General features: G+C 36.9%; 1 protein-coding gene across 4 annotated transcripts in view; it reads right to left on the bottom strand.

The window, feature by feature from the left end:
- BOLL (boule-like RNA-binding protein) overlaps positions 1-15,328 on the bottom strand; it is a 63,803-nt gene that overhangs the window by 27,193 nt on the left and 21,282 nt on the right. For all 4 annotated transcript variants that reach the window (XM_011949973.1, XM_011949977.1, XM_011949975.1 and 1 more), the window contains 3 exons: positions 12,528-12,599; positions 2,604-2,651; positions 1,678-1,806 (listed from right to left, as the gene is read on the bottom strand). In XM_011949973.1, coding sequence (XP_011805363.1) covers positions 1,678-1,806; positions 2,604-2,651; positions 12,528-12,599 — 249 coding nt within the window. The remainder of the gene's footprint in view (positions 1-1,677; positions 1,807-2,603; positions 2,652-12,527; positions 12,600-15,328) is intronic.

Below are 15,328 nucleotides of genomic sequence, written 5' to 3'. Positions count from 1 at the left end.
AAAAAAAAAAAAAAAAAAGAAACCAAAACGCACACACACACACACCATAGAAGAAAATATAGGCAATACCATTCATTCAGGACTTAGGCATAGGCAGACGTCATGATGAAAACATCAAAAGCAATTGCAACTAAAGCAAAAATTGATAAATGGGTTTTAATTAACTAAAGAGCTTCTGCCCAGCAAAAGAAATTATCATGAGAGTCAACAGACAACCTACAGAATGGGAGAAAATTTTTGCAATCTATCCATCTGACAAAAGTCCAATATCCAGAATGTACAAGGAACTTAAACAAATTCACAAGAAAAAAACAAAGAACCTCGTTAAAAAGTCGGCAAAGGACACGAACAGACACTTCTCAAAAAAGACATTTATCCAGCCAACAAACATAAAAAGAGCTCAACATCACTGATCATTGGAGAAATGCTAATCAATACCACAATGAGATACCATCTCACACCAGTCAGAATGGCGATTGTTAAAAAGTCAAGAAACAACAGATGCTGGTGAGGCTGTGGAGAAACAGGAATGCTTTTTTACACTGTTGGTGGAAATGTAAATTAGTTCAACCATTGTGGAAGACAATGTGGTGATTCCTCAAAGACCTAGGGGCAGAAATATCATTTTGACCCAGCAATCCCATTACTGGGCATATACCTAAAGAAATATAAATCATTTCATTATAAAGATACATGCATGTATATGTTCATTGCAGCACTATTCACAATAGCAAAGACATGGAATCGACACAAACGCTCATCTGTGATAGACTGGATAAAGAAAATATGGTACATATACACCATGGAATGCTATGCAGCCATAAAAAGGAACGAGATCATGTCCTTTGCTGGAAGGAGCTGGAAGCCATTATCCTCAGCAAACTAACATAGGAACAGAAAACGAAACACCGCACATTCTCACTTGTAAGTGGGAGCTGAACAATGAGAACATATGGACACAGGGAGGGGAACAACACACAGTGGGACCTGTCGGGGCCTGGGGAAGGGAGAGCATCAGGAAAAATAGCTAATGCGTGCCAGGCTTAACACCTAGGGATGGGCTGATAGATGCAGAAAACCAACATGGCACAGGTTTACCTAGGTAATAAACCTGTACATCCTACACATATATACTGGGACTTAAAATAATATAAAATAAATAAAATATAAAATAAAACATACCATGCACAGTTCCTGGCACACAGATGGTGAAGTTATAAGTAATGGATCAGAAATATAATTTAAAGATGCTGAAGAGGATATTAAAATTTGTAATTATAAATTTAATTTACATTTCTGTAGGAAGAATTTTTTTAGAGTTTTTTTCTTCTTCATCTTAATTATATGCTTTTGACTATTAGAATGTTAGTAACAATACAGATTGACAGGCAAAATGAGAATGCAGAGTATTTGGAATTTTACTATTTCAAAAAGAACAAATCAAAGATTAGCATAGTGGAGTGAATGGTTGATTTGGGGAACAGTTCAGAACTAGTTAGTGAAAAAGTCTAAGATGATGCATTCTTAGCTACAGGAAAGGGGAAGAGATTTGAATAAATCAACAAAACAGAAGATGAAGCAGTTTCAATGAGGGTCGTGAACAAATTTAAAAAAGAAAAAGAAATAAATATTAACATGAGGTAGTTATAGATCAATTACTTTAAGACTAATACATACCTCTGGAACTGAAGTTTCCATCAGAGACAGTGGAGGAGGAACACATCCACCATCCTGTGCAATTTCCACTGGTTGATAAATAACCTCAGAAGGTTGCAGGTATAAGAAGGGAGCAGAAGAGGCAGGAGGCTAAAACACAAAACCACATTTCTAATTCAAATATGATTACTTATTTCCGTTAAACCAAATGACTTAGCCAACAGATGAGAGAAGTATTTGTTTTATATTTTACTAGATTTTTTTTTCGGAGTAGCACAGAAGTATCTCAGCAACAGATCAGAAACTAATCTGTTATAAATTCCAATTGTGTAGATGTAAATAATCTTATCACTGGTAAGCACTAAAACTTCTTAATGACTCAGAACCTCATATATAAATTCAGATAATAATTATGGTTATATTAATATCACCAGTAAAGGTTGTAATAAAGTGACCTATGGTATTTAAATTGACATAAATGTCTGCTCTCAGCTCTGTGACTTCTAAAGGAAGTGGGAAAATGTCATTAAACAATTTTTTGGTGAAGTACTGTTTGTCACCAAAAGTTGGAAAATAGAATACTTATTTAGGAATGGAATAAGAATTGAAGCCAAATCCAAGTGAAGCTGGAAAAATGCTAAATTTTCAAATAATACTAATAGTAAAAAAGAGTCAGTTTCATGTTTATACAGTACACATTTATCAAATGCTTTCACTTACGCATTATCATTTGATATTCACAAAAATCATATAAGGAAACTTACACAGGTATAGTATCATTACATCCATTTTTACAAATGAAGAAACTGAAAACAAACTGCCAAAAGAATGTTAATAAATAGAAGAAGGTCTCAAATCTAGTTCTCCTGACTTTAGTATTCATGCAGTCATCACAAGAATATAACGAAAGAAGAATTTAAAATTATATATTGAAAGTTAATATTTACCTGAGGAACACTCCACTGCCACTGTCCTGGTAAATACTGTGTGGTGGCCTAAAATTAAATAAAAGAAAAGAAAAGGAAAACCCACTCAGATTATAAACAAGGGTTAAAACTAGATATCTACAGGCAAAAATATGAAGTTGAACCCTCACACCATACATAAAAATCAACTAAAGCCATATACAAAAATTAACTCAAAATGGACCAGAGACTTAAATGTAAGAGCTAAAATTATAAAACTCTTAGAAAAAAATATAGATGTAAATGTCTGTGACCTTGGATTAGGAAATGTTTGTAAAATTATGATTCCAAAAGCACAAACAACAAAGCAACAACAACAAAATAGTTAAATTTGATTTCATCAAAACTTTTGTGCAAGTGAAAATACAACCCACAGGATGAGAGAAAATATGGAACTTATATCAAGAATGTATAAAGAATGCTTACAACTTAATAATCAAAAGGTAAGTAACCCCACTTAAAAATAGGTAAATGATATGAATAGACTTTTCTCCAAAGAAGATATGCATATGGCCAATAAACACAAGAAATAACACTTGATACCACTAGCCTTCAGGGAAACACAAATCAAAACTATAATACAACCATAATACACTTCATACCCACTAGGATGGCTTTAATCAAAAAAGTAGATCATAAGTGTTGATGGGCATGTGGAGAAAATAGAACCCTTATAATCTGCTGGTGGGAATGTAAAATGGTGCAGACCTTTAGGAAAATAAATACTTCCTTAAAAGGTTAAACAGAGTTACCATATGACCCAGCAATTCCACACTAGTTACAAGACCTAACAGAAATAAAAATATATATTCACATAAAATTTGTATGTGAATGTCCATCGCAGCATTATTTATAACAGTCAAAAAGTAGAAATAACTCAAGTGTCCATCATCTGATGAATGCATAAACAAAATGTGGTACAGTGTATCCATACAATGGGATATTATTATTTGAGAATGAAGTACTGAGACATGCCATGTCTCATTTATCATGACACAGATAAATCTTGAAATCATTATGCTAAATGAAAGAAGCCAGTCACAAAAGACCACATATTGTATGATTGTTTTTATAGGATATATCCAGAATAGGCAAATCTAGAAAAACAGGTAAGTAGATTACTGGTTGCCTAGGGCTGGGATAAGGGGAAAAAGAATAGTAACTGCCAACTACTCAACTCGTCTACTGTAGCACAAAAACAGCCATAGACAATAAGTAAACAAAAGTGGCTGTGTTCCAATAATGCTTTATTTACAAAAGCAGGCTGCTGCTAGAGTTTGTTCTGCAAGCCATAGTCTGATGATCCTGCTATAGACCAAAATGGTCTGTCATTATAGTTCACTTATCCCCAGTTTCTCACTAGAATTAATGAAGAGTGCTGGTTAATGAAAGAGGATGTCATAATATATAATAAACCACAATATATTATTTACTTTAATATAAATTATGTTAAATATAATATAGCCAGAAACTGACATATGTTAACATTAAAAAACCAGCTTGCAGTCCAATACCTGTATCTTACTTTGGGAATTATTGCTGAAGATTTTTTAGATTAAATGCTAGCCAGGGGAGCAAAACTGATCTCATTACATTTGGTAAAAGGAAGCAGAGTCCATCTTCTTGTATGACATAGTTTAGTTCCCTCGTGAAAAAAGAGAGGCATGATGTCAGCAAGATGGCTGACCAGAGATGCCTGGCATTCATTTTCCACTGGCTCCCTACCCCACCACAAGAAAGGACTAAGGCAATGAATAAACAGCTACAATTTGACAGCAGCATCAAAGGGAGACTGCTGGAGTGTAGCAGGGGAGTGGAGACACACCTGTGGTGATTGCAAATCCAGGACCTCTGCAACCCCTTCTCTTCTGCTAGGATTGGAACTGCCTGGAGTCCTGCAATTTCTTATTGCAGGGAAAAGGTACGCAGAAGATCCCCACCAGCCTGCATTGCTACTGCAAACACCCACACTCCTTACAACAGGAGAATCCCATAGTCTCACAGTTTGAAGAGTTGCTGGGGAATTAGTGGCTGCGTTGCCCCAAATTAGGAGTACAAAGTATGTACTCCTCACCCCCTCAATCCCACCCTGTGAGCCAAGCTGTTACAGTGTGACAGCATCTTGAGGCCACAGCCACCTCTGAAGTGCTCCCTCTTCTAGGGGGCCAATAGCTATTGCACGTCTCCAGCACTGGGGTTCCATTTTCATTCCGCCAAGTCCGTACCAGTCGCTGAACATAACCCCAGCAGCATGGAACCTGAGGCTTAAGATTGGCTGTGATTCTGGCTCTGTACGGTATGGAAACCACCTTCTGTTGCCCTCACCTCCAGTTAGAGGAACAATTTGGTTGACCTGCCCAGGGTGAACCCACTCTTTAGCTGGTCAAACTGCTGCACTCCCCTGAGCAGGAGAGGTCCTCAAGCCTGGTAGCAGCTGACATGCTGCCGGGATGGAATGGTTACACATCTGCATACAGGGCTGAGAAACAGCCCAGAGGTGCCTCATGCCCTGCAGACAAGCCCCTGACCTATCCTGTGCATGTAATTAGAGCCCAAGAAACAGCTCTGGGGACTGCCACTGGCAGAAACGTCCCCAGGGGAGTGGAGTGGCTGTGTGTCCATGCCTCAGGCCTAAGAAATGGTCTTGTGCCCACCCCTCCAGCAGACACATCCCCAGGACAGCTGAGCAGCCTTGAACTTGTGTCCCAGGCCTGAGAAGAAGCCCCACAGGCTGCTTCCAGCGGGCATGATCCCAGGCCGACCAATAGCCCTGTGCCTGCATTCTGGGCCTATGGAACAGCCCTCACAGAAATGTTTCCAGGCCAGGTGATCCACCTCGTGCCTATGTCCCAGACTTGAGAAATAGCCCTGTGGGCCACCCCCAGCAGACATGCCCCCTAGGCCAGGTGAGCCTGCATCCCGAGCCGGAGAAATAGTCCCTGACAAACAGTCCCTAGCCAACTGAGCAGCCATGCAGCTGTGTCTACGGCCTGAGAAACAGTCCCATGGGTTGTCCCCAGCAGATGCACCCCCAGGTCAGCCAAGGAGCCATGTGCCTACATACCCAACCCGAGAAACAGCCCCATAGGCTGCCTCTGGTGGGCACTCCCCGGGGCTGGCTGAGAAACTGCATGCCTGTGCTCTCAGCCAGAGTAACAGCCCTGTGGCCCCAAGCCCAATGAGCCAGACTTACCATGTTCATGTACACAGCCCTGACCTGAGGAAGAGCCCAGCAAGCCCAAGCCCCACCACCATTGTCACAGACTCTCTTGTCCTAGGTCACTGAGAAACTTGCAAATACAACTAGAGAGTATTACAGCTTAAGAGACTACACAGAGACTACCCTACTATGTCCACCTAGAACCAAGGCCAATGCACCGCACTGAACCAACACCCCAAAATCCATTCACAGAAATAAGTCTTCCCCTATGAAACCTACTTCAAATTTGAAAAGGTGACTTTTGTACCAGATGTGTAGAAATCAATGTAGGGACACATCAACCATCAAGGAAACATGTCACCTCCAATAAAAACAGTAATTCTCTAGTAACAGACTCCAATCATAGGGAAATATTTGCATATATTTCATAATGCCAGAAAAAGAATTCAGAATAATAATTTTAAGGAAATTCAGCGAGATACAAGAGAACACAGATATACAATTCAACAAAATCAGGAAAACAACTCATAATTTGAATGAGAAATTTAACAAAGAGATAGATATCATAAAAAAGCAACAGAAATCCTAGAGCTGAAGAATTCAATGAATGAAATAAAAATACAACTGAGAGCTTCAACAATACACTAGACCAAGCAGAAGAAAGAATTTCTGAACTTGAAGACAGATCTTTTGAAATAACACAGGCAGACAAAAAAAAAAAAAAAAAAGAAGAATGAAGAAAACCTACAGGATTTATAAGACACCATGAAGAGGATAAATATTTATTCATATAATGGGCATTCAAGAAGGAAAAGAGAAGGGAAAATGTGAGGACAACACGTTTAATGAAATAATAGCAGAACATTTTCCAAGTCTTGGGAGAAGAGATAGATATCCAGGTCTGGGGAGCTCAAAGAATCCTAGTAGATTCAATCTAACAGATCCTCTCAGAGGCACATTATAGTCAAATTGTTAAAAGTCAAAGAGAAAGAATTTTAAAAACAGCAAGAAAAATGTGTCAAGTCACAATTAAAGGAATCCCCATTATACTAACAGCAGATTTCTTAGCAGAAATCTTACTGGGGAGAATGGATGATATATTTAGATACATTCAAAATACTGAAGGAAAAAAACCCTGCCAGCCAAGAATATTAGACCCAGTAAAGCTATCTTTTAGAAATGAAGGAGAAATACAATCTTTTACATGGCCAGGTGTGGTGGCTCACACTTGTAATCCCAGTGCTTTGGGAGACTAAGGCAGGAAGATTGCTTGAGCCCAGGAATTTGAGACCAGCCTGGGCAACATAGCAAGACCCTATCTCTCAAAAAAAATTAGCAGGCATGGCACATGCCTGTAGTCTCAGCTGTGTGGCAGGCTAAGGTGGGAGGGATTACTTGAGCTCGCGAGTTTGATGCTGCAGTGAGGTATGATCATGCCACCACACTCTGTCTCTAAAAAAACCCAGCTTTTTCATAGACAAGCAAAAACTGAGAGAATTTATCACCACTAGATTGGCCTTACAAAAAAAATATTCAAGGGAGTCTTACATCAGGAAGTGAAAGGATGATAACAACCCTCATGAAACATGCAAAACTGTAAAATTCACTGGGACAGTCATTACACAAAGGACAAAGAGAAGAAAATAATCAAATCTTATAATAACAGAGAACCCAGCCACAAAAAATCACCAAAAAGAGAAGGAACAAGGAACAAAAGATATGCAAAATAACCAGAAAACAATAAATAAAATGACAGGATGTCCTCACCTGTCAATAACAGCCCTGAATGCAAATGGGTTAAATTCTCCATTTAAAAGATAGAGACTGGGTGAATAGATTAAACAAAGAGACCCAACTATATGCTACCTAAAAGAAACTCACCTTACCTGTAAAGACACACCTAGGCTGAAAGTGAAGGGATGGAAAGACATGTTCCATGCAAATGGAAACCAAAGCAGGCAGGAATAGCTATACTTACATCAGACAAAACCGACTTCAAGTTAAAAGCTTTAAAAAGAGACAAAGAAGGACGTTTATATAATAATAAAGGGATCAATTCCACAAGAGAATATAACAATGTAAATACATATGTACCCAACACAAAGCACCCAGATATATAAAGCAAGTCTTATTTGATCTAAAGACAAAGGGAGAAACCCCAATAAAATAGTGGTTGGGGACTTCAACACCCCACTCTCAGCATTGGACAGATTATCTAGAAAGAAAATAAACAGGCTGGGCACAGTGGCTCAGGTCTGTAATCCCAGCACTTTGGAAGGCCAAGGTGGGCAGATCATGAGGTCAGGAGTTCGAGACCAGCCTGACCAACATGGTGAAACCCTATCTCTACTAAAAACACAAAAATTAGCCTGGCGTGGTGGCACGCACCTGTAATCCCAGCTACTCAGGAGGCTGAGGCAGGAGAATTGCTTGAACCTGGGAGGCAGAGGTTGCAGTGATCCGAGATCATGCCATTGCACTCTAGCCTGGGTGACAAGAGTGAGACTCCTTCTCAAAACAAAAAACAAAAAACAAAAACAAAACAAAAAACAAACAAACCAAAAACAAAGAAACATGGATTTAAACTGCACCATAGGCCAAACAGACTTAACAGCTATTTAGAGAACATTTAACTGAACAGTTGCAGAATATACTTTCTTTTCATCAGCATATAAAACATTCTCCAGAATTACCATATTTTAGGAAACAAAACAAGTCTCAAAAAATTAAAAAAAACTGAAATTATATCAAGTATCTTATCTGACACAATAGAATAAAACAAGACATCAATAAGAAGAAAAACATTCAAAACTATACAAATTCATGGAAATTAAGTAACATACTGCTAAATGACCAGTGGGTGAAGGAAGAAATTAAGAATGAGAATAGAAACACAACATACCAAAACCTATGGGACACAACAGTAGCAGTATTAAGAGGCAAATTTATAGCAATGAATGCTTACATCAAAAAATTAGAAATATTTCAAATAAACACCCTTACAATGTACCTCTAGGAATTATAAGAGCAAGAAGAAGCTAAACCCAAAATTAGTAGAAGAAAAGACATAGTAATAATCAGGGCAGAAATAAACAATGTTGAGACTACATAACAAGACAAAAGATTAACAAAACAAAAGGTTGACTTTTTAAAAAGATAAAATCGACAAAACATTAGTTAGTCTAAGAAAAAAAAGAAAGTAGATCCAAATAAATAAAATCAGCAATGAAAAAGACATCACAATGGATACCATAAATACAAAGGATCAGTAGAGACTATTATGAACAACTATATGCCAATAAATTAGAAAACCTAGAAGAAACAGATAAATTCCTGAACATACACAATCTGCCAAGACTAAACCAAGATTGAAGAAATAGAAAACCTTAAGAAGCAAGGCCAGGCGCGGTGGCTCACGCCTGTAATCTCAGCACTTTGGGAGGCCAAGGCGGGCGGACCACGAGGTCAGGAGATTGAGACCATCCTGGTTAACGCGGTGAAACCCCGTCTCTACTAAAAAAATAAAAAATTAGTCGGGCGACATGGCGGGCGCCTGTAGTCCCAGCTACTCGGGAGGCTGAGGCAGGAAAATGGCATGAACCTGGCAGGCTGAGCTGGCAGTGAGCCGGGATTGCGCCACCTGCACTCCAGCCTGTGCGACAGAGCGAGACTCCGTCTTTAAAAAAAGAAAAAGAAAAGAAAAAGAAAAAGAAAAGAAAATCTGAAGAAACAAATTTAAGTAACAAGATTGAATCAGTAATTAAAACGTCTTCCAGCAAAGAAAAGTCCAGAACTACATGGCTGAATTCTACTAAACCTTTAGATAAGAATACCAGGTCTTCCCAAACTATTCCAAAAAATCGAAGCAGAGGGAATTCTCCCTAATTCATCCCATCAGTTTGATTACATTAAACTAAAAAGTTCCTGCACAGCAAAGAAAATAATCAACAGAGTGAAGAGACAACCTGTTGAATGGTAGAAAACATCTGTAAACTACTTATCTGACACAGAATTAATATCCAAATATACAAGGATAAACAACAGCAAAATAAACAACAGCAAAATAAACAAAAAATAAACTGATTAAAAATGGGGAAATGATCTGAATAGACATTTCTCAAAAGAAGACAAAGAAATGGCTAACAAATATTTGAAAAAATGATCAACATTACTAATTATCAGGAAACTGTAAGTCAAAACCACAATGAGGTATTATCTACCCCAGTTAGGATGGTTGTTGTCAAAAAGAGAAAATAACAAAGGCTGGTGAGGATGTAGAGAAAAGGAAACTCTTCTACATTGTTAGTAGGAATGCAAACTAGTACAACCACTGTGGAGAACAGTATGGAGGTCCCTGAAAAAACTACAAAAGGAACTACCATATGATCTGGTAATCCCACTACTGGGAATTTATTTGGAGAAAAGGAAATCATTGATTCAGAGAGATATCTGCACCCCCATGTTTATTACAGCATTATTCACAATAGCCAAAATATGAAATCAACCTAGGTGTCCAATAACACATGAATAAAGAAAATGTGGTATATATAACATGATGGAATACTATTTGGCTATAAAAAAGAATAAAATCCTATCATTCATGGCAGCATGGATGGAACTGGAGGTCATTATGTTAAATGAAATAAGCCAGGAACAGAAAGTTAAACAACACATGTTCTCACATATGTGGAAGCCAAAAAACACTGATCTCAAAAATCTGTCACCTGCACAGATATTTTTGAAATAAAAAAGTTTTATTTTTCCCCTCTTTCTTGTAATAAATGATAAAATTCCAAGTCTTTTCAACTGCCTTTCGAACAATGTTTACAAGAGAGCAGCCTCTCCTCTGCTGATCCACACTGGTTGCTCAATTTAACTTGTATTCCTGTGTTTGTATATGCAGCATTTAGACTTACATACGGCAAGAAGGCATTTTTTTGTTGTTGTTGTTGCTGTTAAAGGAAACAAACTCTCAAATCATGAAGTGATGTAAAAGTTGCATATGCCTACAAAGCTCTGAATTCAGGTCCCATTGCTGTCAAAAACAAATGAATGTAACTCCTACCCTAATCCCTTTTTTATATGATAAAAGTGCCTTAGCATGAGTTGCAACTGTCATCGCTGCAGTAAGCCGGTTTACAGATGTTTTCCACTGAGCGTCACAATAAAGAGTATCATGTGCTACAAAAAATAAATAAATAAAAATAAGTTGATCTCATAGAAGTAAAAAGAATACTGGGGGCTGAGAAGGATAGAGGGAAAGGAGGAATAGGGAGAGATTTGTGAAAGGATAAAAAATTACAGCTACCTCAGGAATGGAAAACCAAAAATCCTGTGTTCTCACTCGTAAGTAGGAGCTAAGCTATGAGGATGAGAAGGCATAGGAATGATACAATGGACTTTGAGGACTTCGGGAGAAGGGGTGGGAAGGGGGTAAAGGATAAAAGACTACAAATTGTGTTCAGTGTATACTGCTCGGGTGATGGGTGCATCAAAATCTCACAAATCAGCATTAAAGAACTTACTCATGTAACCAAATACTATCTGTTCCCCACAAACCTGTGGAAATAAAAATTAAAAAAAATAAACAAAAAATCCCAAACACCCCTAAAATTACAGCTAGATGGGAGGAATAAGTTCTAATGTTCTATACCACTATAGGATGACTATAGTTAACAATAATACATAGTTTCAAATAGTTAGAAGGAGGCTATTGAATGCTCCCAACACAAATAAATGATTCATGTTTGAGATGTTGGATATGCTAATTACTCTGATTTGATCACCATATTATATGTATCAAAACATCAGTACATACCCCATGAATAGATATAATTATCATTTGTCAATGAAAAAAATTTAAAAAAGAAAAAAACACTACCAAGGATTAACTCTTTTTTATTTTTTATTTTCTAACTAATCATTTATTTTATTTATTTTTAAAACTTTTATTTTAGGTTTAGGGATATATGTGAAGGTTTGTTACATAGGTAAACTCATGTCACAGGAGTTTGTTGCACAAATTATTTCATAGCCCAGTACCCAATAATTATCTTTTCTGCTCTTCTCCCTCCTCCCACCCTCCACCCTCAAGTAGACCACAGTGTCTACTGTTTCCTTCTTTGTGTTCATGAGTTCTCATCATTTAGCTCACACTTCTAAGTGAGAACATGTGGTATTTGGTTTTCTGTTCCTGTATCAGTTTGCTAAGGATAATAGCCTCCAGCTCCATCCACATCCCTGCAAAAGATATGATCTCATTGTTTTTTATGGCTGCAAAATATTCCTTGGTGTATATATACCACATTTTCTTTAGGCATGCCATGTCTTTGCTATTGTGAATACTGCTGCAATGAACATTCGCATGCATGTGTCTTTATGGTAGAATGATTTATATTCCTCTGGCTATATACCCAGTAATGGGTCTAATGGTAGTTCTGCTTTTAGTTCTTTCAGAAATCTCCATACTGCTTTCCACAATGGTTGAACTAATTTACACTCCAACCAACGGTGTATAAGTGTTCCTGTTCTCTGTAACCTCGCCAGCATCTGCTATTTTTGACTTTTTAGTAATAGCCATTCTGACTGGTGTGAGATGGTATATCATTGTGGTTTTGATTCACATTTCTCTAATGAAGTATCTCTTTGTAATTAGTAAAGTAGTTGCATGAGAAAGAAATAAATGAAAGTTAGCTAAGAAAGGACTGAAAGTTTCAGAGAGAATTTTAATTGTAATTTATGTTTACCTGGTAGTGATATGCAGGTTGCTGATAAATGGGCTGAGCTACCATCACAGGGGAGCTACATACAGAACGTGACTATAAGAGGATGGAAAAAGAAAAATTAGGCAGAAGCCTTTAAAATAGCTCACAATAAAATTTATCTCAAATTATTACCTAAACCTAGTCAACTTCTGGTTTATGATTAGAAATGTTATTTTTCTACCCCTTATTGATATTATTACCGACTTTACTAAGTCTATTTATTAAAATCATCACAACATTTCTACTTCCACGTGGTTTCATTTCCATAGTAATGCTAAAACAACCACCAGAAAAGTTGCTTTTAGTCTGAAATGTACCACTTCCAAAGATTATGAAAATATAGTTCTAAGAGAATACTTAGAGGAAAATGACAGCAAGACTTAGTGTGACGCTGCCTGTTTCCATTGTGAGGACCAGCAGGAAACAGTTAATGTTTATAATAGTATTTACAACTGAATGAATAGTCATATCTAATTTTCCCACTAGTTACAAATAACCAATGTTCTATTCCTTTGTTATACCTATAATTAAAGCAAAGATATTTTATTTTTATTTTAGTAATTTGACATTTAAATGAGTTAATAGTTTGACAAACTTATAAGTGAAAAATCCGTGTGTAAAAAAAGTACAGGTAACACTTGATTATTCAAAGTGAAAGAGTAAGCCCCAAAACAGATTACTTAAAACCAGATTGTTAATAAAACAGGCAAGTTATATTGCCAGATAGTAAAACTGGCTCTAATATAGCAATTAAAATTCAATGTGTAATGTGGGATCTAACTTATATTGTTTTGTTTTAATGTTTGCACCCCCAAAACTGAGGAAAAGTATCATAGTTTTGTACAATTCACAGACTATGGTATGCTAATAAAACTGTATCATAGATTAACATTAGAAAATAATAATGTAATTTGCTATATTAATAGATTAAAGGAGAAAAAAATGGTAATTTCAACAGAGACAGAAAATGCATTAGGGCAGTAATTCTCAACCATGAGTGATTTTGTCCTTTAGGGAACATCTGGCAATGTTGGGAAGACATTTTTGATTGTCATAACTATGGGGAGCCTAGGGATACTTCTAAACATCCTACAGTGCACAGGACAGTCCTTCACAACAAAGAAATCATCTGGCTCAAAATGTCAACGGTGCTAAGATTGAGAAAGCTGGTTAAGAGTATCTTCTCACTTACAAAGTATGCGCACGTGTGTGTGTCTATATACGTATGTATATATGTGCATATATACATGCGTATGTGTATGCGTGCATATATACATGCGTATGTCTATGCGTGCATACATGTAAAGCTTAATGGTGAATCACCGAATTTGCTCCTTTTCAAGAACAAGGTCATGATGTTTTCACTACATCAATACTGTAGCAGAGACACCGTCAGTACAAAACCTCCAGGAAAAGAAGAAGTGAAAGAAATAGAAGTATACTGAATCATAAATAATTGTGTAAATGAGAGTTTGGCAGGGTTACTGATAGAATATCAATATTGAAAAATCAAGAGCATTACTATACACCAGCTACAATCTACTAGGAAATGTTATTTAAAAAACAGCATTCATCAAATCGACAAAACTATGGTCTACTAAGAATAAGTTCAACAAAAGATGTGTCAAGCTTTTTTACGGAGAAAGAAAACTTTTTTATGGATAGAAGTAAAATAAGACAAATAAATGGAGAGATGTATCATGCTCATGGACAGGAAGATTCAGTATTTTAAAATACTGAAATGTCCCAAGGTATTCACACTATTTAATGCAATTCTAGCAGAAAAACAAGTTTTTCACTGAACTAAACAAGCTGAATTACAAAATGTATACCTATTAACACAAAGACATAAGGATAGATGAGAGACTCCTGAAGAAGAACAATGTACTTTAAGATTTCAAGATTCGTTATAAAGTCAAAATAATTAGAACTGGGCAAGGTGAACAAATACACCAATGGAACAAAATAGCAGAAAAAAGACCCACACACACGGAAACTTAGTATTTGGCAGAGGATTAATTTCAAAATAGTAGGAAATAGATGGATTAGTCAATACATAAATTCCAGATTTAAGATCCAGAAGTGAAAAGTAGCAATACTATAGCTTTAAAAATAAAAAAATAGAATATATTCTTGTAGGAAAAAAGAAAAACTAAAAAAGATGAAAAAATCTTGTGCCAGTTTTCAAAGGGAATGTGTCCATATTTTGCCCATCCAGTATGATACTGGCTGTGGGTTTGTCATAAATAGCTCTTATTATTTTGAGATACATTCCATCAATACCTAGTTTATTGACAGTTTTTAGCACGAAGGGCTGTTGAATTTTGTCGAAGGCCTTTTCTGCTTCTACTGAGATTAATCATGTGGGGTTTGTCGTTGGTTCTGTTTATGTGATGGATTACGTTTATTGATTTGTGTATGAACCAGCCTTGCATCTCAGGATGAAACCGACTTATCGTGGTGGATAAGCTTTTTGATGTGCTGCTGGGTTCAGTTTGCCAGTATTTTACTGAGGATTTTTGCATTGATGTTTATCAGGGATATCGGTCTAAAATTCTCTTTTTTTGTTGTCTGTCTGCCAGGCTTTGGTATCAGGATGATGCTGGCCTCATAAAATCAGTTAGGGAGCATTCCCTGTTTATCTGTTGATTGAAATAGCTTCAGAAGCAATGGTACCAACTCTTCTTTGTACCTCTGGTAGAATTCGGCTGTGAATCTGTCTGGTCCTGGACTTTTTTTGGTTGGTAGGCTATTAATTATTGCCTCAATTTCAGATCTTGTTA

Source organism: Colobus angolensis, unplaced genomic scaffold (assembly GCF_000951035.1).
Source record: "Colobus angolensis palliatus isolate OR3802 unplaced genomic scaffold, Cang.pa_1.0 Scaffold30, whole genome shotgun sequence".
Lineage (NCBI taxonomy): Eukaryota > Metazoa > Chordata > Mammalia > Primates > Cercopithecidae > Colobus > Colobus angolensis.
The sequence above is the reverse complement of the archived record's forward strand: the minus strand, read 5'-3'. Positions and strand labels throughout refer to the sequence as shown.